General features: G+C 48.1%; 1 protein-coding gene across 11 annotated transcripts in view; it reads right to left on the bottom strand.

The window, feature by feature from the left end:
- The window catches only part of GTPBP1 (GTP binding protein 1), a 30202-nt gene that overhangs the window by 2245 nt on the left and 6676 nt on the right, over nucleotides 1-21281 (bottom strand). For 6 of the 11 annotated variants that reach the window (XM_072843938.1, XM_072843930.1, XM_072843939.1 and 3 more), the window contains 10 exons: nucleotides 14603-14783; nucleotides 13662-14010; nucleotides 10310-10433; nucleotides 9144-9258; nucleotides 7491-7635; nucleotides 7178-7360; nucleotides 6283-6418; nucleotides 5488-5666; nucleotides 4158-4358; nucleotides 524-3274 (listed from right to left, as the gene is read on the bottom strand). In XM_072843938.1, the coding sequence (XP_072700039.1) occupies nucleotides 3182-3274; nucleotides 4158-4358; nucleotides 5488-5666; nucleotides 6283-6418; nucleotides 7178-7360; nucleotides 7491-7635; nucleotides 9144-9258; nucleotides 10310-10433; nucleotides 13662-14010; nucleotides 14603-14783 (1706 nt within the window). In that variant the 3' untranslated portion in view covers nucleotides 524-3181. Of the gene's footprint in view, nucleotides 1-523; nucleotides 3275-4157; nucleotides 4394-5487; nucleotides 5667-6282; nucleotides 6419-7177; nucleotides 7361-7490; nucleotides 7636-9143; nucleotides 9259-10309; nucleotides 10434-13661; nucleotides 14011-14602; nucleotides 14809-21281 lie in introns of those variants that run through there. The other 5 variants (XM_072843934.1, XM_072843935.1, XM_072843933.1 and 2 more) reach the window with 3 other exon arrangements.

Here is a 21281-nt window from a genome sequence, read left to right on the forward strand (position 1 = left end):
CATCACAGCTGAGAAAACAGAGGTGGGGACAGGCCAGTAAGGAGGGGTTAAGGATAAACTGCCACAGAAGGGTACCAGGTGTGGTATAAATCCAGCCCTGAGGCCTTGGGCCAGTTAACTTCTCAGCTGTATGTGCCAGGAAAGAGCTGGTCCTATGGCTCACCCCCAGTGACTTCATTTTTCCTACTTCACTCAACACTTGCTCTACATCTAAAACTGCTTCTCAACAAAGGAGATACCCCCAGCTTCACCACTAAACAAGTGCCTGGAATATGGCTGTGCCCTCTGGGCCAGACATGTACCCTCTTCACACCTGCACATGTTCAAATTCTACTGAACCCTCCAGGCACAGCTCTCACACCATTTTCTCCACAGTATGTCCCATGAACCCAAACCTGCACTGTGGCATATTCCTGTGACCTTATTCTGCAACAGGGAGGCCAATAAAACAGAACAGGGGTCCTAACTGAACTAAAGACGCCACAAATGCTAGCTGTACACACAGAAAGGTCAGGATTGGCTATTCGAGATAATCAATTAACAACTTTATTATTAGCTACAAAAGGGCTGGTGTTTTGTTCCAAAGTGAGAGTTGGTGGGGCTGAGACCCGTAGAGGACCTTGGAGTCCCTGTTAATGACAGTAAAACACTGTATTCAGTCAGCCCCTGCTAGCAGGTGTAGGCCTGGTGACCAGAGAGATCAGACCAACCTCCTGTGTGTCTGAGGGCAGAGGCCAGGGGAGATGCCAGAGCTTCCAAATGTAAAAAAAAAAAAGGGTTATTATGCTCTTAGGAGCAAAAGAGTTCAAACCAAACAAGGTCTCACCCTGGTGAAGTCCTGTGGAAACATGCACCCCACAGCACCTGCCACAGGGACAGAGCAGAGGGGTACTCAATGCTGGAGCCTTCCTCTTATGAAGGCACCAGTGTGCAACAATCCCTATAAGCAGAACCAGAGTAAAAAAGCAAGAAGTAAATAGCACACAAAGGAGCAGACGGGGGCCAAAGGACACAGGGCGGAGCGGCTGCCTACCAATGGCTGATGCAGGAACAGATATGCCTACTAGCGGCACTGCTCCTCTGAGATTCTGTTTCCTAACCTAGAAAAATGGAACACCATCTCTCTCCTAGATGGTAGCTTCAAAATCAAAGCACATGAGTGAGGGAGACATCCAGCACAGCATAGCCACAGCAGAGAGACAGGTCAACATATTTCTCCCTTCAAGCCTGCCCACTGCCCCATGGACTCAGGAGCTGGCGCAGCAGGAAGCCACAAGGCACCTCCCACATGCAGGTCACATCAGAGCCTTACCACACAGTTTCTCACTGACCCTCACAACCACCACGACACAGGCATTTGTTTACCTCTTGATATAGAGGAGGAAACAAGTTCAGGGAAGACTGGCAACTTGTCCTTTGTCACATCTGCCAGAGAGCCTGCATATGCCTGAGAGAAGCTGGGCTCCTCCCAACCCTGCCCTGCTCCGCAGGTGGGGGCTCTAGGGCAGGCACAGCCAGCGCTCCCCACAGCAGCACCTCCACCTGGAGGGCCTGGGCAGGGAACATCACACCATCAACTTGGAACAAACTTTTATTTTTTGTGCTGGTCTGGTCAGTCCATGGCCATGGGTCAGTGGTAACTGGAAATAGGTGGAAGGAGGGGAGGGGAGGGAACCAGCAGTCAAGAAGCAGGAATAATGGAGAAGGGACAGGGATGGGAGGGAGGCAAGGCTGAGGAAGGACCCAGCCAGCTGGGTGTCTGCCCTGGCTAGAAAGAACACATCTCCACCCACCAGTCTACCCTAAACCGAGGGCTTCTGGCCACAGCTCAGGCCAGTCTGGTTTGGACCCCACATTGCCATCTCTGGCCTGAGTGACTCTGACCCCACCCCCACCCCAGGCAGTGAATATTCTAGAGGGCTGAATGATGGTCTGTGCTGGACCTGAAAGAATCTTTCACTACTCCTACCTGCCCTGCCCACACCCCAAATGGGGCTTCCCAAACTGGGGCTCAGGCCCTGCCCTGTTGTGCTCCTATAGCAGCCATGCTGGGTCAACATAGTGGGGCTATAGTGAGGAAGGAGGTGTTCCAGTCCTGGCCTGGCTCAAAGGAACACCTCGCACCCCCACCAATAGGAGGTGCTGGTGAGTGTGACCCAGAGCAAGCCAATCCTAGTCTAGGTCAGCAGTGCCCCAAAACCCAGCAAGATTCGTAGAAAGTTCAAGGGCCAGAGCCTCCAGCTCAGAATCAGCGAAGCAGGAGTTTCCCTGGCCTGGCCAGGCAAACACAGGATTGTCTCCAAGGGGAAAGAAAACCATAAGCTGTCTTTGGGTCAGTGGCAAGGGTCAGAGTTAGGGGCAGGGAGGAGGGTCCTACAATCCAAGTGCCACTCCCCTCCACACACGTACAGGTTACAGCTTAAGAGCTTTTGGCATTACCTGTTTTTGAGCTTAAGGGTGGAAAAAAGGAAGAGAGAGGGGGAAAAAAGGAGGCCACTACTCTCCATTCTGTTGAAAGCCCCCCTAGTCCCAGAAGGCATGCTCCCTGCTCTGGTAGCAGCACTTATGAAGCCCCTAAGCCCCGAGTCCGGCTCTGTGGAGGGCTCTGGGCGCAGAGGAGTGAGCACAGGGGAGGATGGCAAGCACAGGAGACATGGGTGCTCTTTAGCTCCTGAAAGCCCCTAAAAGTTGTCAGACACACAGACAGATGGACAGATGGGCAGGCAGCCAGCTCCTGGAGGCTGGTGGCCAGCTCATAGAGGAAAAAAGGAGAAAGACTGCCAGGGCCCTGACCGGCTGCACTTCTATACCACACACGCGCACACACACACACACACACGCACACACATGCACGCACGTGCACACACACACTAGAGAGAGAGAGAGAGAGATAATAAAAAGAATAAAAACTAAGGGCCCAGATGTACAAAAAATGTGAGTAAGGAAGAAGGCAGGGAAGAAGGTGGATGATGGTCAGTCCTCCAGAAGTCTGGCCACCTTCCTCAGCTTATAAATTACAACCCCTCTGGAAAATGGGGGTGGTGGAGGAGTGGGGAATGATGAGGCTCCAGCTGTGGCCTGGGGGAGGGCGGGTGGTGGTCAGAGCTGCTTTGGCTCATCTGGTGAAACAGTGGCCAGAGTACAAGGATCCCTTGGGTGGTGGGGGTGGGCCAGGGGAGATTCAGCAGCCGCTGGCAGGAGTCACGCAGGCCCCCTGGGACTTCACTTTGTGACGCTGGCCCCCCCGTCGCCGGCCCCCGCTGCTGGGCTTGGGCTGAAAGGGAGAAAGAAGGAGCTTGAGAAGTAGTAGCCCACTGGGAGCAGGGCAGGACAGCAGAGGGGCAGGAGAAAAGCGAGCAGGTAGGACGGTCTCAGCTACGCTGAGCAGTAATCTACTACATGACTTGGAGCATGGCACTCCCCCTCTATCAGATGGAGCCGGCACCCAGCCTGCCTTCCTAGCAAGGAAGGCACATGGGACAATGGTTGTGAGATGGAGTCATTCAGAGAAACACAAAGTGAGCAGGAACCAACACCTGCTCCCCCCCATAGGTGCAAAGAGAAAGGCTCAATGTGGGAGAACAGAAAGAACAGGTCCAGACAGAAGTTTCCCTCTCCAAAGAGGGATCAGATGGAGAAGACCCTGGAAGGAGCAAAATGAAGGGGTGCCAGGACAGAACCAGGGGATAGAGCTAACAGGAGACGTTGAGTGAGAACCACACTGACATGGGGCCTAAGGCCACCTACCCCCACCCAGAAGGACCCCCTAAGGCAGTGCCTTTCCAACAACCTTCTGGACCACCACACACACATCCCACTCCACACACAGACTGCACACACCCTTATTTGGGGGACAGAAATCCTGGCATTTTCCTATTGTTTCATTAATACCAAATCGTAATCAGGACCAACTAAATCAACTTTATGTAGGCCACATTGCCAAAGTGGAAAATACTGCCCTAAAAGATAAATAGTGCACACTTAGCACTTAGGTGCCAAGAGTTGGGGGAGACGCTGTCTATGAACGGCAGACATGGGAGCTAGACACAGGCTGCCTGAAACACTCCTGTTACCTCCACCAACTACAGTAACAGCCACCCTCCCACACCCACCCTGAAGTGGTCAGGGGACCAGACTGGCCCGAGGAGCATACTCACCTGTGGCTGGAGACTGCTGGACAAGGTTGGCTGCACAGCCCCTAGAGAGCAAGCTTCGTCTCCAGGAGGGGGCGCCCCTACTGCTGGCCCTCCAGATGGGCCTCCTTCTTCTCGCTTGGTCGGGGGACCTTTTTTTGTTGACTGCATTTTAATTTGCTGGGGCTTTGAGTTCATCGGGGAGTTGTTGGTGGTCTGGAGGAGCTGGAGGAGCCAAGGAGTTGAGGATGAAGCTGGAGCTGCAGGTAGTGACAATGGCAGGGCAGTCCAGGCCCTACACCCTCCCCAGGACTTCCCACTCCTTGGCCTGGCTGGTCCTGAGCAAGGTGGATAGCAAGGGGGCTAAGACAGGGACAGTGGGATGGACAGATGTTCTCATCCCTGTTCAGTGTCTCAGGGCTGCCTACTGCAGCTGACTCACCTGCCTCAGCCTGGCTCCATCCTAGTCCCTGCTGCAGCTGCTCTTCCCACAGACCACTTGTGCATGTTGGCTATCTCCTACCTAGTCTAGCTCCTAGGCTGGAGTCTAGCCTGCCCAGAACCCTGTAACGAACTTGAGGCTTTCTTGCTATGCTGGCTGAAACTCCTCAGAGTATCAACTGCATCTCTCCTACTGCCCCTAAAATAAGAGTCTGGGGCAAGTTTTAACTTCAGCCCTCCCAAAGAGACCAAATGAATGTTCAGCATCTGGAAACATTTAGAGTGTGGCTATCAGGGATCTTAAGAGCTATCACCCAGGAGGGACTGATTTAGATCATTCCCTTGCAGCCCCAGTTCAATCTCAAAGCAGGGGGAAGGACTGCCGTACCCCCAAGGGTACTACAGCATGTGCCGGCAGCTTCTGCCACTGTCAGCCAGTCTCAGAGGCAAGTGGTCTTCAAGGATGTGATCCACCCACCATACAGCCCTCAGGTCTGCATGAATGGGCCTGAGGAAGACGGTTCTAGAGGCAAGGCCACCCTGAGGCTGATCCTAAAATCTCACACTGGCTGTTTGGAGTATTGGAGTAAGAGTCAAACCATTCTACCAAAAGCCCCCCCGCCCCCCAAGGCTATGGGTGAAGTCTTCAGAGGACATGAAGTGGGCTCCAGGATATAGAAACAGCTCAAGCCCCAAGGGAACCCAAGCCTAAGCCCCCTAGCTATCCCAACATTCAAGGGTGGTACCGAGACCACCCTTCAGCACTCTTCTAGTTCTCGCAAGGCAGAACTAGTGCCTCGGTTCCTGGCAATTAGGGGGATTCTGCAGGCTTCTCCTGTTGTGCTCATAGTCTGAAACTGGAGCGGCCCCCAGTGCTTCCTGGAGCTTGGCAAGGAGGGCTGCCTGGCCGTACCTTGGTGATGGTGCCCACCGCTTTGGTGCGGCCTTCCCGGAACACCAGACGCTGGTCTATGTGCAGGTACTCAGGAGTCTTGATGAAGCGGAAGTGCACAGTGGCCTTGTCCCCGGTGCGCAGACAGTCCTTGTCCATGCTCAGAATGGTAGCCGTCTGCCTGATGCTCCCACAGTGCACTGCCAAAAGAGCCAGGGGATCACAATAGGACTGAGCTGCTCAGTGACCTCCGGGCAGGAGACAGGAGTAAGAGCATAAAATATGCTTGAGCTATGGACAGCTAAAGGCCTCAGGGGGCTACATGTGGCCAAGTGAGTTGGAGGTCTGCTCTGAGGTCTGACCCTGCTGCATACACTCAGTTAGATCCCACCTGTCCCTGGACCCACGGTCCTGGTTCTTTAACACAGGGCACTCTGTTTGCATGTGTGCCTTCTCTAGACTGTTGGCTTCTTAATGGCAAAGCCCTCGCCAAGCATTGTGTCTGTCCCCAGCACCTTGGCAATACCACCTGGCACACAGCAGCATTCAGAGGACATTTGCTGAAGGAAGGTGTGTGAGGTTCTTGAGGGCAAGTCTGGCTCTCCAGAGCCCAGCACAGAGCAAGCATTCAGTTAACATTTGCAGGACTGAATTAACACTGTAGCTTATGGGGAGAACAGAACGGGCATCACTAAACAGGATGGAGACACAACTCTTAGCTCCTGCTAAAACCTTGGGGTTTGGGTAGCTGGAGCACTTTGTTGGGGGAGCGAGAGCAGAGGACTGGCTAGGCTGGCAGTGCTCTCAGACACCTACCCATGGCCTGGTAGCGTGGGCTAATTGTGGTGGGGTGGTGGAGGACAAGGATCTCAGCCTCAAACTCCCAGGAGGCTTGGGGATTCAAGCGTGGGGAAACCATCACCATGCCTTTGCGGATGGATGAGCGCTTGATCTGAAAGAAGAAAGGAATCCCAGATGTCAGGGATAATAATACCCAGGAGTTCTCTTCCCTGGTCTCAGAGGACCAGGAGTTCCTTCTGCGAATGAAGACCACTCCCACTCAGCCTTGCCCTCCCACTGCACTAGACACAGGCCTTCTAGGATGGACAACACAAGGCCGACTTGAGTGCTATCTGGGAAGCCTAAACACTGCTACTAGGGGGCAGGAATTGGCATGGGTAAGAATTAAGTGGTGGAGAAGGCAGGGGTAGGCAAGCTTTCAGGTGGAAGGGACAAGGCAAGCATAATATGACTACTGGAGGGAATTAGGAAAGTCCCACTCTGCCAGTTAATGTGGTTGGGAGGGAAGGTAGGTGTCCTCAGAGTTAGCACTTACCCAAATCCCCCAGGGATAGAAGGCTGACTAGGAGGAGGATTTGGTATGGACCCTAAGGATCCTACATGGACGGACCATCTGCACGAGAGAGAGGTGTATTTCTACCCTTACCACTGAGCTTAGGGCACCCACCTCAGACACTAGGAGGAGGATAAGAGCTTAGGAGGCAGGCACGCCCAGGTTCAAGGTCTGGCTCTAGAACTTACTAGCTGTGGGTTTCTGGCCAAGTCACTTGGACTCTTAGAGCCTGAGTTTTCTCACCTATAAAAGTGAGGTCGGTAATTCATGCCTTACAGAGCAGCCAGGACAACTGGAGATGGTCCAGAGCCTAGTGTAATGAACCCAAGGGGAGTTCTTTTTAGTCTCGGCACTCACCTTCTTCAGTGCAAAGGAGGCTGTCTGGCCGCCCCGCACCTCTTTGACAGGCATGCGCTTGCGGTGGATTGATTTGACAGCAATGGACAGGAAGTTACCCAAGGGATCTGGGCCGAGCAGCAGTGTGTCATTCAGCTTGATCAGGCCTCTCAGTGTTGTCCCTGACACCACTGTCCCCACACCCTGCAGAGAAGGCCAGGGTCCAGTAAGTCTATCCCACTCAAGTCCTCCCCACCATATACTTGCTCGGATGCCCCTGCAGGAAGTACCCACCCAGCTTCCCACCCTGTTCAGTCCACCAGAAGCCACTCACTGGCACAGAGTAGGTGTCATCAATCTGAAACTCCGCAGGCTCTTCCTCCCGGTAGCTGGTGCGGGGGGAGAGGAGGTTGAGGAACATCTTCAGCAGATCTAGGTTCTCACCTGTAACGTTGGAGATCTGGAATATTGGGCACATCCTAAGTGGAGGGTGGAGAAAGACAAAGGAGCTCATGTGGCCACCTCCTGTGTGACAGGGTGCGAGCAAGAGAGCTCCTGAGACATGTGCTGCTGCTACAGGCCCTGCTGCCCCCTCACCAGCCTCTATGCCTCTGCCTAGGCCTTCCAACTGCTGCCCAGATCTGCTCCGAGGCTTTCTTTTTTCATTCTGTTTTCTCTATGAAATCTGTCCCCTCATCTCTGGTCCCTCCACCACTGCCCCATTCTGGGCTCTGCCTCTTCCTAAAGCACACTCATGCTTGTTGAAAATTCTTAACCTGCCTTTCCACTGCAGAGAATACAGATGGAATTCCTTCTCCCAACATCTCTGCAGGTTTATTTCTCTCAAATTCCTATCTGCCAGCCAGAGCAGACAACCTGCTTTTCTCCTAAAAGCTTAGTACTTTTTTGCTCCCCATTTATTTCTTCACTCTGATCCTCCTGACTGAACTCTTTCCCTCTTACGACACTAACAAATCCTCTCCTCCTTCAGAGTCCACTTCCAATGCAGATTTTTCCCGGAAACCCTTCCCAAATAGGCACTCCTGACACCTCCCAGCTCTAGAGAGCACTTCTCATGTCTGTTACATGTAGCTAACATCTGATTTTCCCTCAGTCATCACAACAGCCTTTATATTGCCTCTCCAGGGTTAATCACACTCTTCAAGAACAGGAATTATATATTCTCCATAGGTCCTAGAATAGGACTTGCATAGAACAGGCAGGTGGGATGAATGGAAACAGGGCTGGCTGAAACGTACCCCCTCTGGTGGCCACCTAGTGGTACTGAGGACAGCATTAGGACAAAGCCATAGGCCAAAATGCCAGGCTGCTTTTGGGCTGTATACAGACCAAGCCAGGGGCAGATGGCTCCCAAGCAGCCCAAGACTCTGGGAAAAGGACAAACTTAACAGAGTTCACTATTATCAAGAGGGTATCTCTGACCAAGGAAGTGATCACCCTAAGAACAAGGGTTATACTTGTGTCAACTCTGAATCCTCAATGCCTAGATGAAGAGCCTGCTACAGAACATCCAGTAAATATTTATGGAATCAAAGTATACATTAATGAGTAAATGCCAAATGCTAATACATGATTGGAGTTTTTGAGAGACAGTAGTATAAAAACTTACTAGTAACAGTATAAAAATGGCTGTGTATGTATCACACAGCAGCCAGACACAGGCAGAGCTGTTGTCCCTGACACCACTGAGAGGCCTGATCAAGAGCTAAGTTCTTTTACATACATCATTTCTAACACTTATGGGGACCCTGTGAGGAAGGGAATATTATTCCCACTTCACAGGTAAGGACACTGATGCCTCAGCTGGGATTCCAACCTCAACAAGTCCTGCACTTCAGAATCTAGGTTGCTTGATACAGCTCCTGGGCAACACAGCCAGCCTGAAAGAGCTTGTACTGAGACCAGAATCTTCTATTCCATCCAATCTCTGTCCCAGCCCAGCAGTGACTGCTCCCTACGCCATTACCTCTCAGAGCTGAAGTTGGAGGCCGTAACGATCACATCATCCTTGCTCTGTACCAACACAGGGATCTTCCGGCAGCCTGGAGACTTCAGCAGGCGCTGTAACAGCTTCAGGGTTTCTTAAAGGTTGAAATGGAACACAATTAGGGGGACACAGCTTTCTCTCTGGCCAGGCTTCCAGGGCAAGACTGGTCCACTCCTTACTGAGAGAAGCAGGAGACAGACGGACGGACCAGTGTTAAATGCCATGCCTGGAGAAGCAAAAGGAGGATCAAAACTTGGGGTGGGTATGTGCTTACTAGAGTAGAAGGAACACAGATAAAGCCTGTCGGGTAAGGTTATGAGTCTGAAACTTGTTGGATTTCTCTAGAGTCTCTAAAAGACTCACATCCTGTGAGCAAGTGACTTGGGCGCCCGTGGGAATGTGGGAAAGGCAATGTTCTTCTTAGAATATTCTGCTTCCTGGATAAAAAAAGTTCATCTGACAAAGGATCTCTAAGACATTTACACATCTGCAGAAGCATTCATGAGGCATTCCAAAAGGACACCTCTCCATTTCTCTTCTACCATCTGCAACCAATGAGGGAGAAATGCAAAGCTATTTTGAAACCTTTGGTAGAAGGCAATCGGACCCTCCAAATGCCTCCATATATATCCATATATATCCTGTTCAGATGGTAAAACCCAACCCCCTGGCCCTGGGGGCATCTGAAAAAAGGTGCCAGATTGGGGATCTCAAGGATCCTATATTTGGAAACAGAAGGAACAATGAGCAGGAGATAATTCTAGGGTGAGCTTAGACCAAGAGCTAAACAAAGGAGGAAGCAGAAGATTTTGGTTTATTTATTTATTTATTTTTTAAGATTTTATTTATTTATTCATGAGAGACACAGAGAGAGAGCGAGAGGCAGAGACACAGGCAGAGGGAGAAGCAGGCTCCATGCAGGGAGCCCGATGTGGGACTCAATCCCGGGACTCCAGGATCACACCCTGGGCCAAAGGCAGGCACTAAACCGCTGAGCCACCCAGGGATCCCCAAGATTTTGGTTTAATGGAAATCCAGACAAAAAAAGCAGAAGGTTCTAGGCTGAAGCTCTGGCAGCACCAAGGAGCCACAGTGGGTGATAGTCCCAAACACAGAGACTGCTACTAGCTGCAGGCTTTACTTACCTTGCAGAATGTTGGCAGGACACATGTCAATCTTGGTGACCACCACAAAGACAGGAACATTGAGTGCCAATGCCAAGCCCAAATGTTCCTTGGTCATCCCCACGATGCCAGCATTGCTGCCCACCTGCCCCAAAAAAGAAAGAACGATCAGGACAAGAGAGACAGAAGTTGCTGCTGGGTGGGCACAGGGGTTCAAAGAAGACTGGGTTAAGAGAGAGTTTTCATCTCTAAGTCCCCCCTCGGAACAGGACACATGGGGCAGAAGTCTTAGGCCAGAAACAAAACAGCTGTAGATGAGGGCAGCCTGGGTGGTTCAGCGGTTTAGCGCCACCTTCAGCCCAGGGCATGATCCTGGAGACGGGGGATCGAGTCCCATGTCGGGCTCCCTGCATGGAGCCTGCTTCTCCCTCTGCCTGTGTCTCTGCCTCTCTCTCTCTGTGCCTCTCATGAATAAATAAAGTCTTTCAAAAGAAAGAAAAAAAAATAATAGCTGTGGGGCTGGACACAGATGGCTTTAACCTCTGATTTGATGATGTGGGCTGCCAAAATCTGAGGAGACTTGGAAACAATAAAAAAGACAAATCCAGATAGTCCAGGGAAACAATGGTCTAGTGTCATCAAGATAGATTCAGTTTAACATCATTGGCCCCCAGTTTCCTCATCTATAAAATACCATCCCCTTTAGAGGGTCTCTTGAGGTTTAACTATAATGTATGTCAAAGCTCCCATATACAACTAGCATGAATTAGGTGTTTAGGCAATAGCAGTTCTTGTTACTGTTACTATTCCTTCCTGTAACAATAAATGTTTTAAATTATCACAAGGGCTGGCTAAATAAATGAAGGCACATGTACAAGTGTACAGAACAAAATGTACCAAATGTGCTATAGACAAGAGAAAACTATTATCTACTGATATGGGATAATCTCTAAGGTATGTTTTTAAGAACAGGAAAAAAGCAAGGTGTATACAGCATGCTACCATTACATGGGTGTAGAATGGATCATTGAAAAAAGCAGCTGTCAGAGTTGTTAAGACATTTGGGGAACATCTGAGATCATATAAACTCTTACAGCCTAGGTATTAGAGTGTATTAGCGAGCTTTTGTTCATCTTTCTGGCTGCTGTCACAGCAGGAGACAGTTCTTACTTTTAGGAGCTGTGTGCTGAAGTATTTGGGGGTCAAGAGTCACAATGCCTATAATCTACTTTCAAATGATTCAGCCAAAACAACAAAAATACACATATGCATCCAACACATATACAGATGAACATGGCAAAATGTCATTGACTTGAATCTGAGTGGTGGGTTTATGGTATTCATTGTGCTATTCTTTCAAATTTTCTGTTTTGAAACTGGAAGGAAAGAATATATCCACATTTGCTGTTATGATTACAAAATATCTCTGGAGAATACTTAAGAAACTGGAAATACTGGTTGCCCCTGAGACGAAACTGGACAGAAGAGGAAGGGAGACTTTTCACTGTAAGCCCTTTGGTATCTTCTTGTTTTTGTATCACACGAATGAGTGATTTGCTAAAACAAAATTATATTAAAATTGCCACAACACGTTCCAGAAGGGTTTCAAGCAATGCTCTCATTTGATCCCAGTTTGTAGGTGAGCCGCCATCCCGACACAGATGTCCCCTGCATGTCCCCTTCTGCCCACACCAAGATACCACCTCTCTCTTCCTTCTAATTCTTCCCATTTCTTCCAATCACCTTTCCTATCCAACACAGACTTGCTTTTGTTCTTCCCAACTGGGATAAGAGAATATTCTATCACTCTGTGGTCTATATATTTTAAAGATTTTTTTTCCTGGAAATTGTCATGGAGTAATAATAATTTCAGTGTTTTCTTTTTTTTTTAATTTTTAATTTTTATTTTTTTATTTATGATAGGCACACAGTGAGAGAGAGAGAGAGGCAGAGACATAGGCAGAGGGAGAAGCAGGGAGCCCGACGTGGGATTCGATCCCAGGTCTCCAGGATCGGGCCCTGGGCCAAAGGCAGGCGCTAAACTGCTGCGCCACCCAGGGATCCCTGATTTCAGGGTTTTCTACAGAAAAATTTTAATATCTGGATTATAGCCTAAAAGTCAGGTAATATATAACATTTCATCTAGGGTGAAGGTATTTTCTTTAATTGGCCTTGTTCACTATATAGCTTAGTTTGAAAAATGCTCATTTTAGACTGGTGTTTCTGTACCTTTCTTAATATAAACCCAACTCCCCCAGATATACCCTACAGCTCCTCCTCTGAAATCCCTTCTTGTCAAAAAGCTTTTTTCTTAGCCCAGTAAAGTTGGTAGTGGCCCCTTGAAATGCTGAAAGATATGGGAGCTGAAATCATGCTGAGATCCCAAGAACCTTGGGCAGAGAGCCGATAAGAGTGTTCACACATATGCTCTGCCTCTTTACTCTCCAGTTTGGGGAGAATTTGCCTGAGAACCTGCGTTTGTGGGGCAACTTGATCAATTATGATCTCAACAGATGTCTGTGTTTACTATACTTATTAATACAGGCAGCTGGAGGAACTAGGAAATGGCGAAGGGCTAGAAGAAGGGCTTGCCAAAGGAAAACTTGCTCACTTGTGCTCTCTCTGAAAGCTGTGACGCTGTGTGCAAGGCTGTGGGCTTCAGAGACTCCCACTCTCTGTCCAGGGAACATCAGTGGGACCCAAATGGAAGCTCTGCAACATGATCCAACACAGAAGCCTCTGCTCCCTTTCCTTCTCAGGTGATCTACATGATTTGCTGCTGAAAAATCTCCACTGGTTACACCATAAACTCTATAAGAGCCCAGGGTGGCCCTGCTCACTGCTGTATTTTCAGGTCAGGGTGGCCCTGCTCACTGCTGTATTTTCAGGTCTAGCACGAGGCCAGACACATAGCAGCCTCTCCACAAGTACCTTGGACTGGCTGACACTCCTCTCAGGCTTTGAAAGAGGCCACCTCTCAGGCCCCTCTCGATTGTTGTCTGCATTCTCCTCCAATTCTTCCCAGCCCTACCCTTGTTTGAGGGTGCCGCCTGGTATCAACTTCACAGAGTAGCCTAACCCCAGGAGAAACATTTCTGAAGGTAGTTAAGTAAGCCCCGGGAGAAACTCTCCTCTGTGCCTCTGAAAAATAAGAGGTCCGCAAATGGCACCAGGAGAGAGATTGAGGTACACACCTTGAGAAGGACATAGTGCTCAAAGGACTAGGCACCCCTGTAAAATTGGTCATCTTACCCAGTGCCAAAGACCCAAACTAACAGGCCTCTGTTGCAGAACGATTTCTAACACTTGCATATAAGCACCCCTCAAATAGCCCAGCTGAAGCCTCCCCTACTCACAAGGGCCTCACACTTACCATGAGCATGCAGAAGTCAGGCAAATGACCTGTCATGCCAAAGACAGTGGTCTTCAGGTATTTCTCATGGCCAGCCAAGTCGATGAAGGTAATCACCTTAGTGGATTTCTCACAAATCTTTGTCCATTCCAGGCTGCCACCATGGCTGTCTGGCTTGTTCACCACATTACCTTCACTGTCAAAGCCCAGAATGTCGTTGCCCACGCTGCTGGTGCGACCAGATTCAATCTCGTGTTTGTGGCGGAAGAGCTTCTGGCGGGCAAAGCCTCGGCCATTGTCCAGCTCCCCGTGTGTCAGAACCCCCAGGAGTGTGCTTTTGCCAGCATCCACGTTGCCTACTACTGCTACCCTGTGTGTACACAAACCCAAACATCCTTGTCAGAGTCAGTGGGGGAGCAAAGTAAACCCCAGTAACTTGATCAGTAAGGACAGACTTGCCCGTAAGCCTCTCTAGCTCACTGCTCCTACCATTCACGGCTGAGCACATTGGGAATGTCCCTGGAGGTACACCCAGAGTAGAAAGAATCATTCAGGAGCAACTCGGCTTCTGTCATGAGGGCCTTCTCTCTTAACTTCCACTAGGCCTCTTCAAAGGTGCCAGACAGGATCCCAAAAGCCAAGAGAAGCACAAAATGTTCTCCAAGACCTTGGGTTTTTTAGCCCCATAGGCCGATAGGCAAGAAAACACAGCCCACACACAATGACCACAAGCGTATGGCTAGCCACCCACTCTTACCAAATGGAAATATTCAGGGATGGGAAAGTACAGAAATAAAAAATGGGGCTATCATGACTCTGGATACTCTTTCTATGCCTCAGAAGGGGAAGGAGCAAAGTTGACATGCCAGGTGCTAACGGCTCAATCACCATTCCCTGCGCAAAACCTCAGACGATAAGGTCATGCTGCAGAGAGCCCCTGAACTGTTCTGAGGCCTCCTCACCTGACCTCCAGGAAGTCATTGTCTCCTACTCGTTTTCGGACCAGGTAATCACGCACACGGCCCCCAGCTTCTTGACGTTCCCGCAGGAGGATGACATCAGCCTCTATCTGTTCGGCCATGCTCTTCACTGTGGCGTAGGAGGCCTCCATGTCAGCTTCACTTAGCCCATACTCAGTTCCATCTGGTGACAAGAGCCAGACATCAGCCTGCCAACAAGCCAGCCAGTCAACAACCCCTACCCAAAGGCCCCACCCCAGGCACTGGAGAAGAACATGGCTCTCTCTACCTGACGCTTTTCAAAAACTTGGACACACACAGAGTTAATAAACAATAGTTCCATGGGCTTCCCCTTTCAGCAGGGTATTCATTAATTCATTCAACAGTAATCACTAAAACTCTCCAAGGTTTTATGTCAAGTCTCATGCTGGGTACTGGGAACACAGGTGCCCTTGGTGAGCTCATAGCCCAGCGGGAGAGAGAGAAAATTAATTAATTGTAATACAGCTTGAGTGCTTTACTATAGAACTGGACAAAAAGAATGTAAAGCGTGAGCAACTGGCATTGCTTGGGGAAGCTGAGGACAGCTTTGCAGGGCGCTGACTCCAAGTAGGGTCACCAAGTATAAAAAACAGGCCTATAGAGAAAGGAGTAAAAACATCCTAGGCAGAGGAACAAAGCATGGAACATAGCAGATCATAGACATTCAGGGACCAGTAAGCAGCTCAGTGTGTTGGACAGAAGGATGTCAAGTGGTGAGAGACCATACAAGAAAGAGGTGGGAGCCATTAAGCAGAGTCATCAGAGAGCAGCAAAAACACAATATGTACCAGACAGTAGGAAGCCTTGAGGGGTTTAGGTAGGAGAGTAGCAGGATCAGAACGCTGTGGGTTAGAAAGATGTCTTGAGCAGCAATATAAAGTGTGCACTGCCAAGCGAGAGACCACAAAGGGGGAGCTCGGTTAGAAAATAATTCTAGTAATCCAGGCAACAAATAATGAGGACAGGAATCAAAGGAAAATGGGGAGCAAATTTAAGAATTATTTTAGGGATAGATTCTTTTTTTTTTTTTAACTGAGGTGGCTCAGATGAAATATCCAGCAAGCAGCTGAAAAACAGCAGCAACAAACCACAAGTCTGAGCTCAGGATAAGGAAAGCGAGTCCAAAGGAAAGACAACAGAACAGTCACCAATCACTAAGTGCCTACTGTAAGGCAATACCCGTAAGGTGCTTTCCACGTGGTGTCACTCAATTCCCACAGCAGCTCCCTCAGCTTTTCCTCCAGCCTCTGGGTCTCACAGAGCACCTCTGCTCCTTCCATAGGATGATCTCCTACCATGCTCCCAGCTCTCTCTTTTGCAGACTCTCAAAGACCTTGCAGTACCTTTTATCACTTTCTCTTCCCTCCCTCCATGCTTCCCCTTACAAATGAGCTCATTCTTAAACCACAAAAAAGGAAACGCACCCCCTCTTGCCATGCCCCTGCATACTAAGCTATCTATCTCCCGTTCCTCCTTTTACCAAGCATCTCAAAAAAGTGATTGCACCTGCTGACTATATTTCTGACGACTCTAGAAGAAATTAGTTTTCAAGATGTTAATGGACTTCAACCACTCATCTAATAATGCTCTTTTCTTGACCCCTACAGCATTTGACACTGTTGGCTGTCCTACCTTTGCTTCTTGAAGCACCTTCCTCCCACTCTGCTTACGTATTGCTTGAACTCTCTTGATTCATCTCTACCCTCTGTCTGGTTTCTTCTTCTCTGTTTCCTCTGCTGGCTCTTCCTGCTTCTGCTTCCTAAATGCCAGTCTTTTCCAATAGTCAATCAGTGGCCCTTTCTTCTAGTTTCCAAACATTCCTCTTGGCCATCTCATTCTATAGCTCTAACTGTCATTTTGTAAACTACAAAAATATTCATTTCTAGCACTGCCCTCTTTGCAGAGCTCCAGACCGAATTTCCAACTGCCTGGATGATAACTCTCAGAAGTCTGACATCTAAATTCAACCACTCTACTGCCCTTTTAAACAACAACACAGGGATGCCTGGGTCTCTCAGTGGTTAAGCGTCTGCCTTCGGCTCAGGGAGTGATCCTGGAGTCCAGGATGGAGTCCCCCATCCCTGCATGGAGCCTGCTTCTTCCTCTGCCTGTGTCTCTGGCCTTTCTCTGTGTCTCTCATGAATAAGTAAATAAAATCATTAAAAAAAAAAAAAACTCACAAAAACTAACACCACTAACAAAGCATTTTAGGCCTCCCTGCAATCCTAAGGAGTAAGCATTACTGTTCCCATTTAGCAGTGGGATAAACAGAATTTAGAGAGGGCTCAGAGTCAATAGAGGATCAAGGGGCTGTGTGAGCTTGGGTCTTCTGATTCCAAACCTAGAGCCTTTTCCTCTGGCAAGGGCTCCTCTTTGTAACCCACCAGTTCTTCCCTTCCCTTCCCTACTTTTGATGATACCACCATCCTCCCAGTCCCAAGCTTAACACTCATCCCTCCAGTCCTGCTGATTCTAGTTTTAGGCCTCACCCTTCTGTCCTTGTCCCTGCTCTCTTGTTGCCAATTTGGTGCCGCCAGCCTGATTCAGGCCTTGTCCCGGCTCAATCACTCCAAGACCCCTGGCTGGTCTCAGTGTACCCAGGCTCTATTCCCTGCAGCCCATCCTGCATACACACAAGCTTACGCTCCTAATCCAGGCATAGTTCTGACGTTTTCACTTCCAACCCAAAGCTTTGGAAAGGATCCCCCAGCCCAGCAGCATCCAGTTCCAATTAGTTAAAGGCCTCTTCCATTTATCCCACACCCCCTTCTTTAGTATTGTCCCAGTGCAAGTGACCCAGTCACAATCCCCCATGTTCCCTGCACTTCCTCTACACCTTTGCTTATGTATTTCCTACCCTAGAAAGCCCATCAGCACCACATACTATCCCTTGTGGAACAATGTTTTGGATGCATATATTCCTCCACTATACATAAACATCTTGAGGACAGGGTACAGCTCAAACATTCCCTAGGTGCCCCATGACGGTGGTTTTCCTCCATCAAGTCCTCAAATATTTGCGAAATGCAAAACAAATGAACAAAGAGGGAGCAGTTTGGCTGAAGAGTTTCCAAATGCATGGCCAACTGAGCTCTGGAAATCTTCTAGTTAGAGAAGGGCTTGTGGAAAGTGTTCCTAAGAGACAGTCTGCTCATCTTGCCATTCTTGCCAGACCCCCAAGTTCTAGCCAACTTTCCCTGTTTCTGTTACAACAAAAGGCTTTCAGGTCCTGTTCCAAACAAGGGGGCAATCACGAATGTCTATCCAGAGCTCCTAGAAAATGCTCCCAGTCCTATTACCCTTCTCCAGCAGGCACGGCATTCCTCACTCTGTAGGAGTGGAGACAAAGGCCAAGGAGAAAAGCTGCAGAGGCCCAATTACCTAAGGCCACATATTCAGCCATGTCCAAAGCTAATCAGATTTCTGTCCTGCCATTTGATTTACCTTTTCTGTACATACTCTCCTGCTCAACATGCTTTTAGGATAAAAGTCTTAACTCTTTGATAGGGTATTCAAAAACCATCAAGATCTGGGCTCTGTGATCTGTCCAGCCTACCCTCTTGACACTCCCAACCTCACATTCTATACTCCCACTTTACAGAATCACTTTTAGGGGCACATGGGTGGTTCAGTCAGTTAAGTGTCTGTCCAATTCTTGATTTCAGATCAGGTCATGACCTTGGGGTTGTGAGATCGAGCCCCTGGGTCAGGCTTCACATTCAGCAGCAGTATAATCTTTGAGATTCTCTATCTCCTCTCTCCCCACCTCACCCCTACGTGAACATGCACTCATTCTCTAAGATAAACAACTGTTAAACAATTTGTTAAATCTGTTAAAGACTTAAATAGAACCCCTCTTGGTCCACCAAATATCCCATAATAACCAATGCCTCTGTGCCTTTGTGCATGTGGCTTTCTCTGCTCACTCGTTACCGCCTCCATTTACCTGGAAAACTCCTATTAACCCTTTAGTATCAATTCAAGGGGCACCTCCTTTTTGATGCCCTTCCTGACTCCCCCACAATGATCTAACATACTTCCTATGTTCTCTGAATCTTTAATACAGTAGCTGGCTCTCAGAAAGCCATGACTTAATATGAAAAATGAACAAGGTGGTTCTTGAAAGAAACCTCATGGTAAATCAACTATAACCTGGAATCCTTAAAAAATTATTACTGCAATTACTAACACTAGGTAACGTTTATATGGTTACCGTATATAGAGCATTAATCTTCACCATGACATCATGGGATAAATTCTATTACCTTTTTTTTTTTTTAATTTATTTATGATAGTCACAGAGAGAGAGAGAGAGAGAGGCAGAGACACAGGCAGAGGGAGAAACAGGCTCCATGCAGGAAGCCTGAGGTGAGACTCGAACCCGAGTCTCCAGGATCACGCCCCGGGCTGAAGGCGGCGCTAAACCACTGAGCCACCGGGCTGCCCAGATTCTATTATTAACCCCATTTTAAAACAACAAAAAGAGCCAAGAGGCAAATGCAGACCCACCAGGCTCCAGACCCTGAACTATCAGACCAGACTGCCTTCTTTTAAAATTAGGAATGTATACTTGTTTGTTTTTTTTTTAAAGATTTTATTTATTTATTCATGAGAGACCCACCGAGAGAGAGGCAGAGACACAGGCAGAGGGAGGAGCAGGCTCCATGCAGGGAGCGCGATGCAGGACTTGATCCTGAGACCCCAGGATCACACCCTGAGCCGAAGGCAGATGCTCAACCACTGAGCTACCCCGGCGTCCCTGGAATGTATACTTAAAGAGCACATTACTCTGCTTAGAATTTTTTTTTTTTTTTTTTTTTTTGTGCTTAGAATTTTTTAACACGTAACTTATCCATACAAATCTCTCTGAGGTAAGGTGGGGAAGTAATTATCCCCATTTTACAGATGAAGGAAGTGACAAAGAGGTGAAGCACCTATACAGGAAGTCAGTAATTAAGCTGACCCCTGGGGGCCTTGTGTCTGGTTTAGTCCCTTATTTGATGTTCAACTTGTTTAACTAGTTATGATCTCTTTCTCCCTCTCAAGAATTCCAGCAGGAAGGAGTCACTACGAACGTAATAGTGCCCAATTGGTAGATGCAAAGATAATGCCTGGGTGTGTAGGAAATGTAATAATGAATATATGACATTTTCCTATGCTTTGCCATTGGAGGATTAATTAGTTGTGGGTTGCCAAGGCATGGTAAAATTCGCTAAGAGTCCACATTAAAGAATGAGGGGGAAGAGGTGGGGTCTTAAGAATCTAGATCATCAAAGAACAGTCCCAACACTTGTCAAAACTGATCTAGATATGGTTTCTTCAATTCTACAAGCAAGAAGTGGCCTTGGGGTGGTTCATCCTATTACAGCAGGCCAGATGTGCACCTGAACACAAGCTTTCAAAAGGCTACCAACAATCTTCTAGTCACGTTTTTTTCTGAACCTGACTCTCTTTGCTATCTCTAGCACTTGACAATGCTGACCAATTTCCTCCCTTTCTTGGCAAGGCAACCTCTCAGTTTGCCTATCTCTCTGACCAAGCTTTCTTTAAAGTGATAAGACCCGAAATGGGAAGGTGACAGCAAGGATGGAATGGAAGGGATAGATAGGAGAAGCATTTCAAAGGAAGACATAGCAGTATTTGGACATCAAGCCCTTCTATGTGCCAGTCTTGCAGCATTTCCAAATACTGTTTTCTACTGAAGTTATCTATGTATATGCTATCTTTCTTTCTGGGGCAGAGAATAGATTATAAGTATCCAGAAGTACCTTGCAACAGTATCAAGCCCATAGAAGATAATTTTTTTTTCCCATAGAAGATACTTAATAGATATATGTCAACAGTTAAAGAATGATTTCCAGATTTTCTCCATTTTAGACTAAAAAGAATTATTACCTGCCTTTACAAAACCTATGTTCAGCAAAGAACTATTCCTTTAAAGATGCATCAAGGCCTACCAGGGCTTCCTACAAAGATGACAGAAACAAGTTCTGTTGGTAGCTGAATTCAAAATTGTTAACAAGCCCAGCTGCCATTTCAGCAAAGGTAATGTTATAATGAAGCAAGAGTAAGTAGGCCTTGTATTGAGGACATAAACTAGGAACAACAACAACAACAGCAGCAACAACAACAAAAAACCCAAACCCCCAAAACAAAAGCTCAAGATACAATCTACAGTGAGGACTGCCTTCCTCTAAAACAGTGGGCCCCATTACAACGGAATAAGCATGTTGGAGGACATTAATCAGCCCCTTCCAGAATGATAACAAGGCTACACGTCTGAAAGGATCTCAGAGAGAGAAAAAGAGGACTTCTGTTATCACAGCTATACACATTGAATGGTCACTGTGGTCTAAGGCAAGGTAGCCTTGCTGAAGACAGAAATTTTGTGTGTCCTTTTCCTGTAGACATAAAGAAGAATCACAAAGGTTCTTTGCGAAACAGGCAATATGTAGCAAAGGAATCTGTAAATCAGGCCTAGAGAGGGAAAATTTAGAGCTGTCCAAGGAAGGCTTAATTGTAGACCTAACTGTGACTTGCTCTATTACCTGAGTTAAGAAATTTCCTTGTTCTGTGCAAATGTCCCTTTATGCAAATTCAGACTACTGGAGATAGAAAAGAAGCATCTGTAAAACCGCCT

Source organism: Canis lupus, chromosome 11 (genome assembly GCF_048164855.1).
Source record: "Canis lupus baileyi chromosome 11, mCanLup2.hap1, whole genome shotgun sequence".
Classification (NCBI taxonomy): Eukaryota; Metazoa; Chordata; class Mammalia; order Carnivora; family Canidae; genus Canis; species Canis lupus.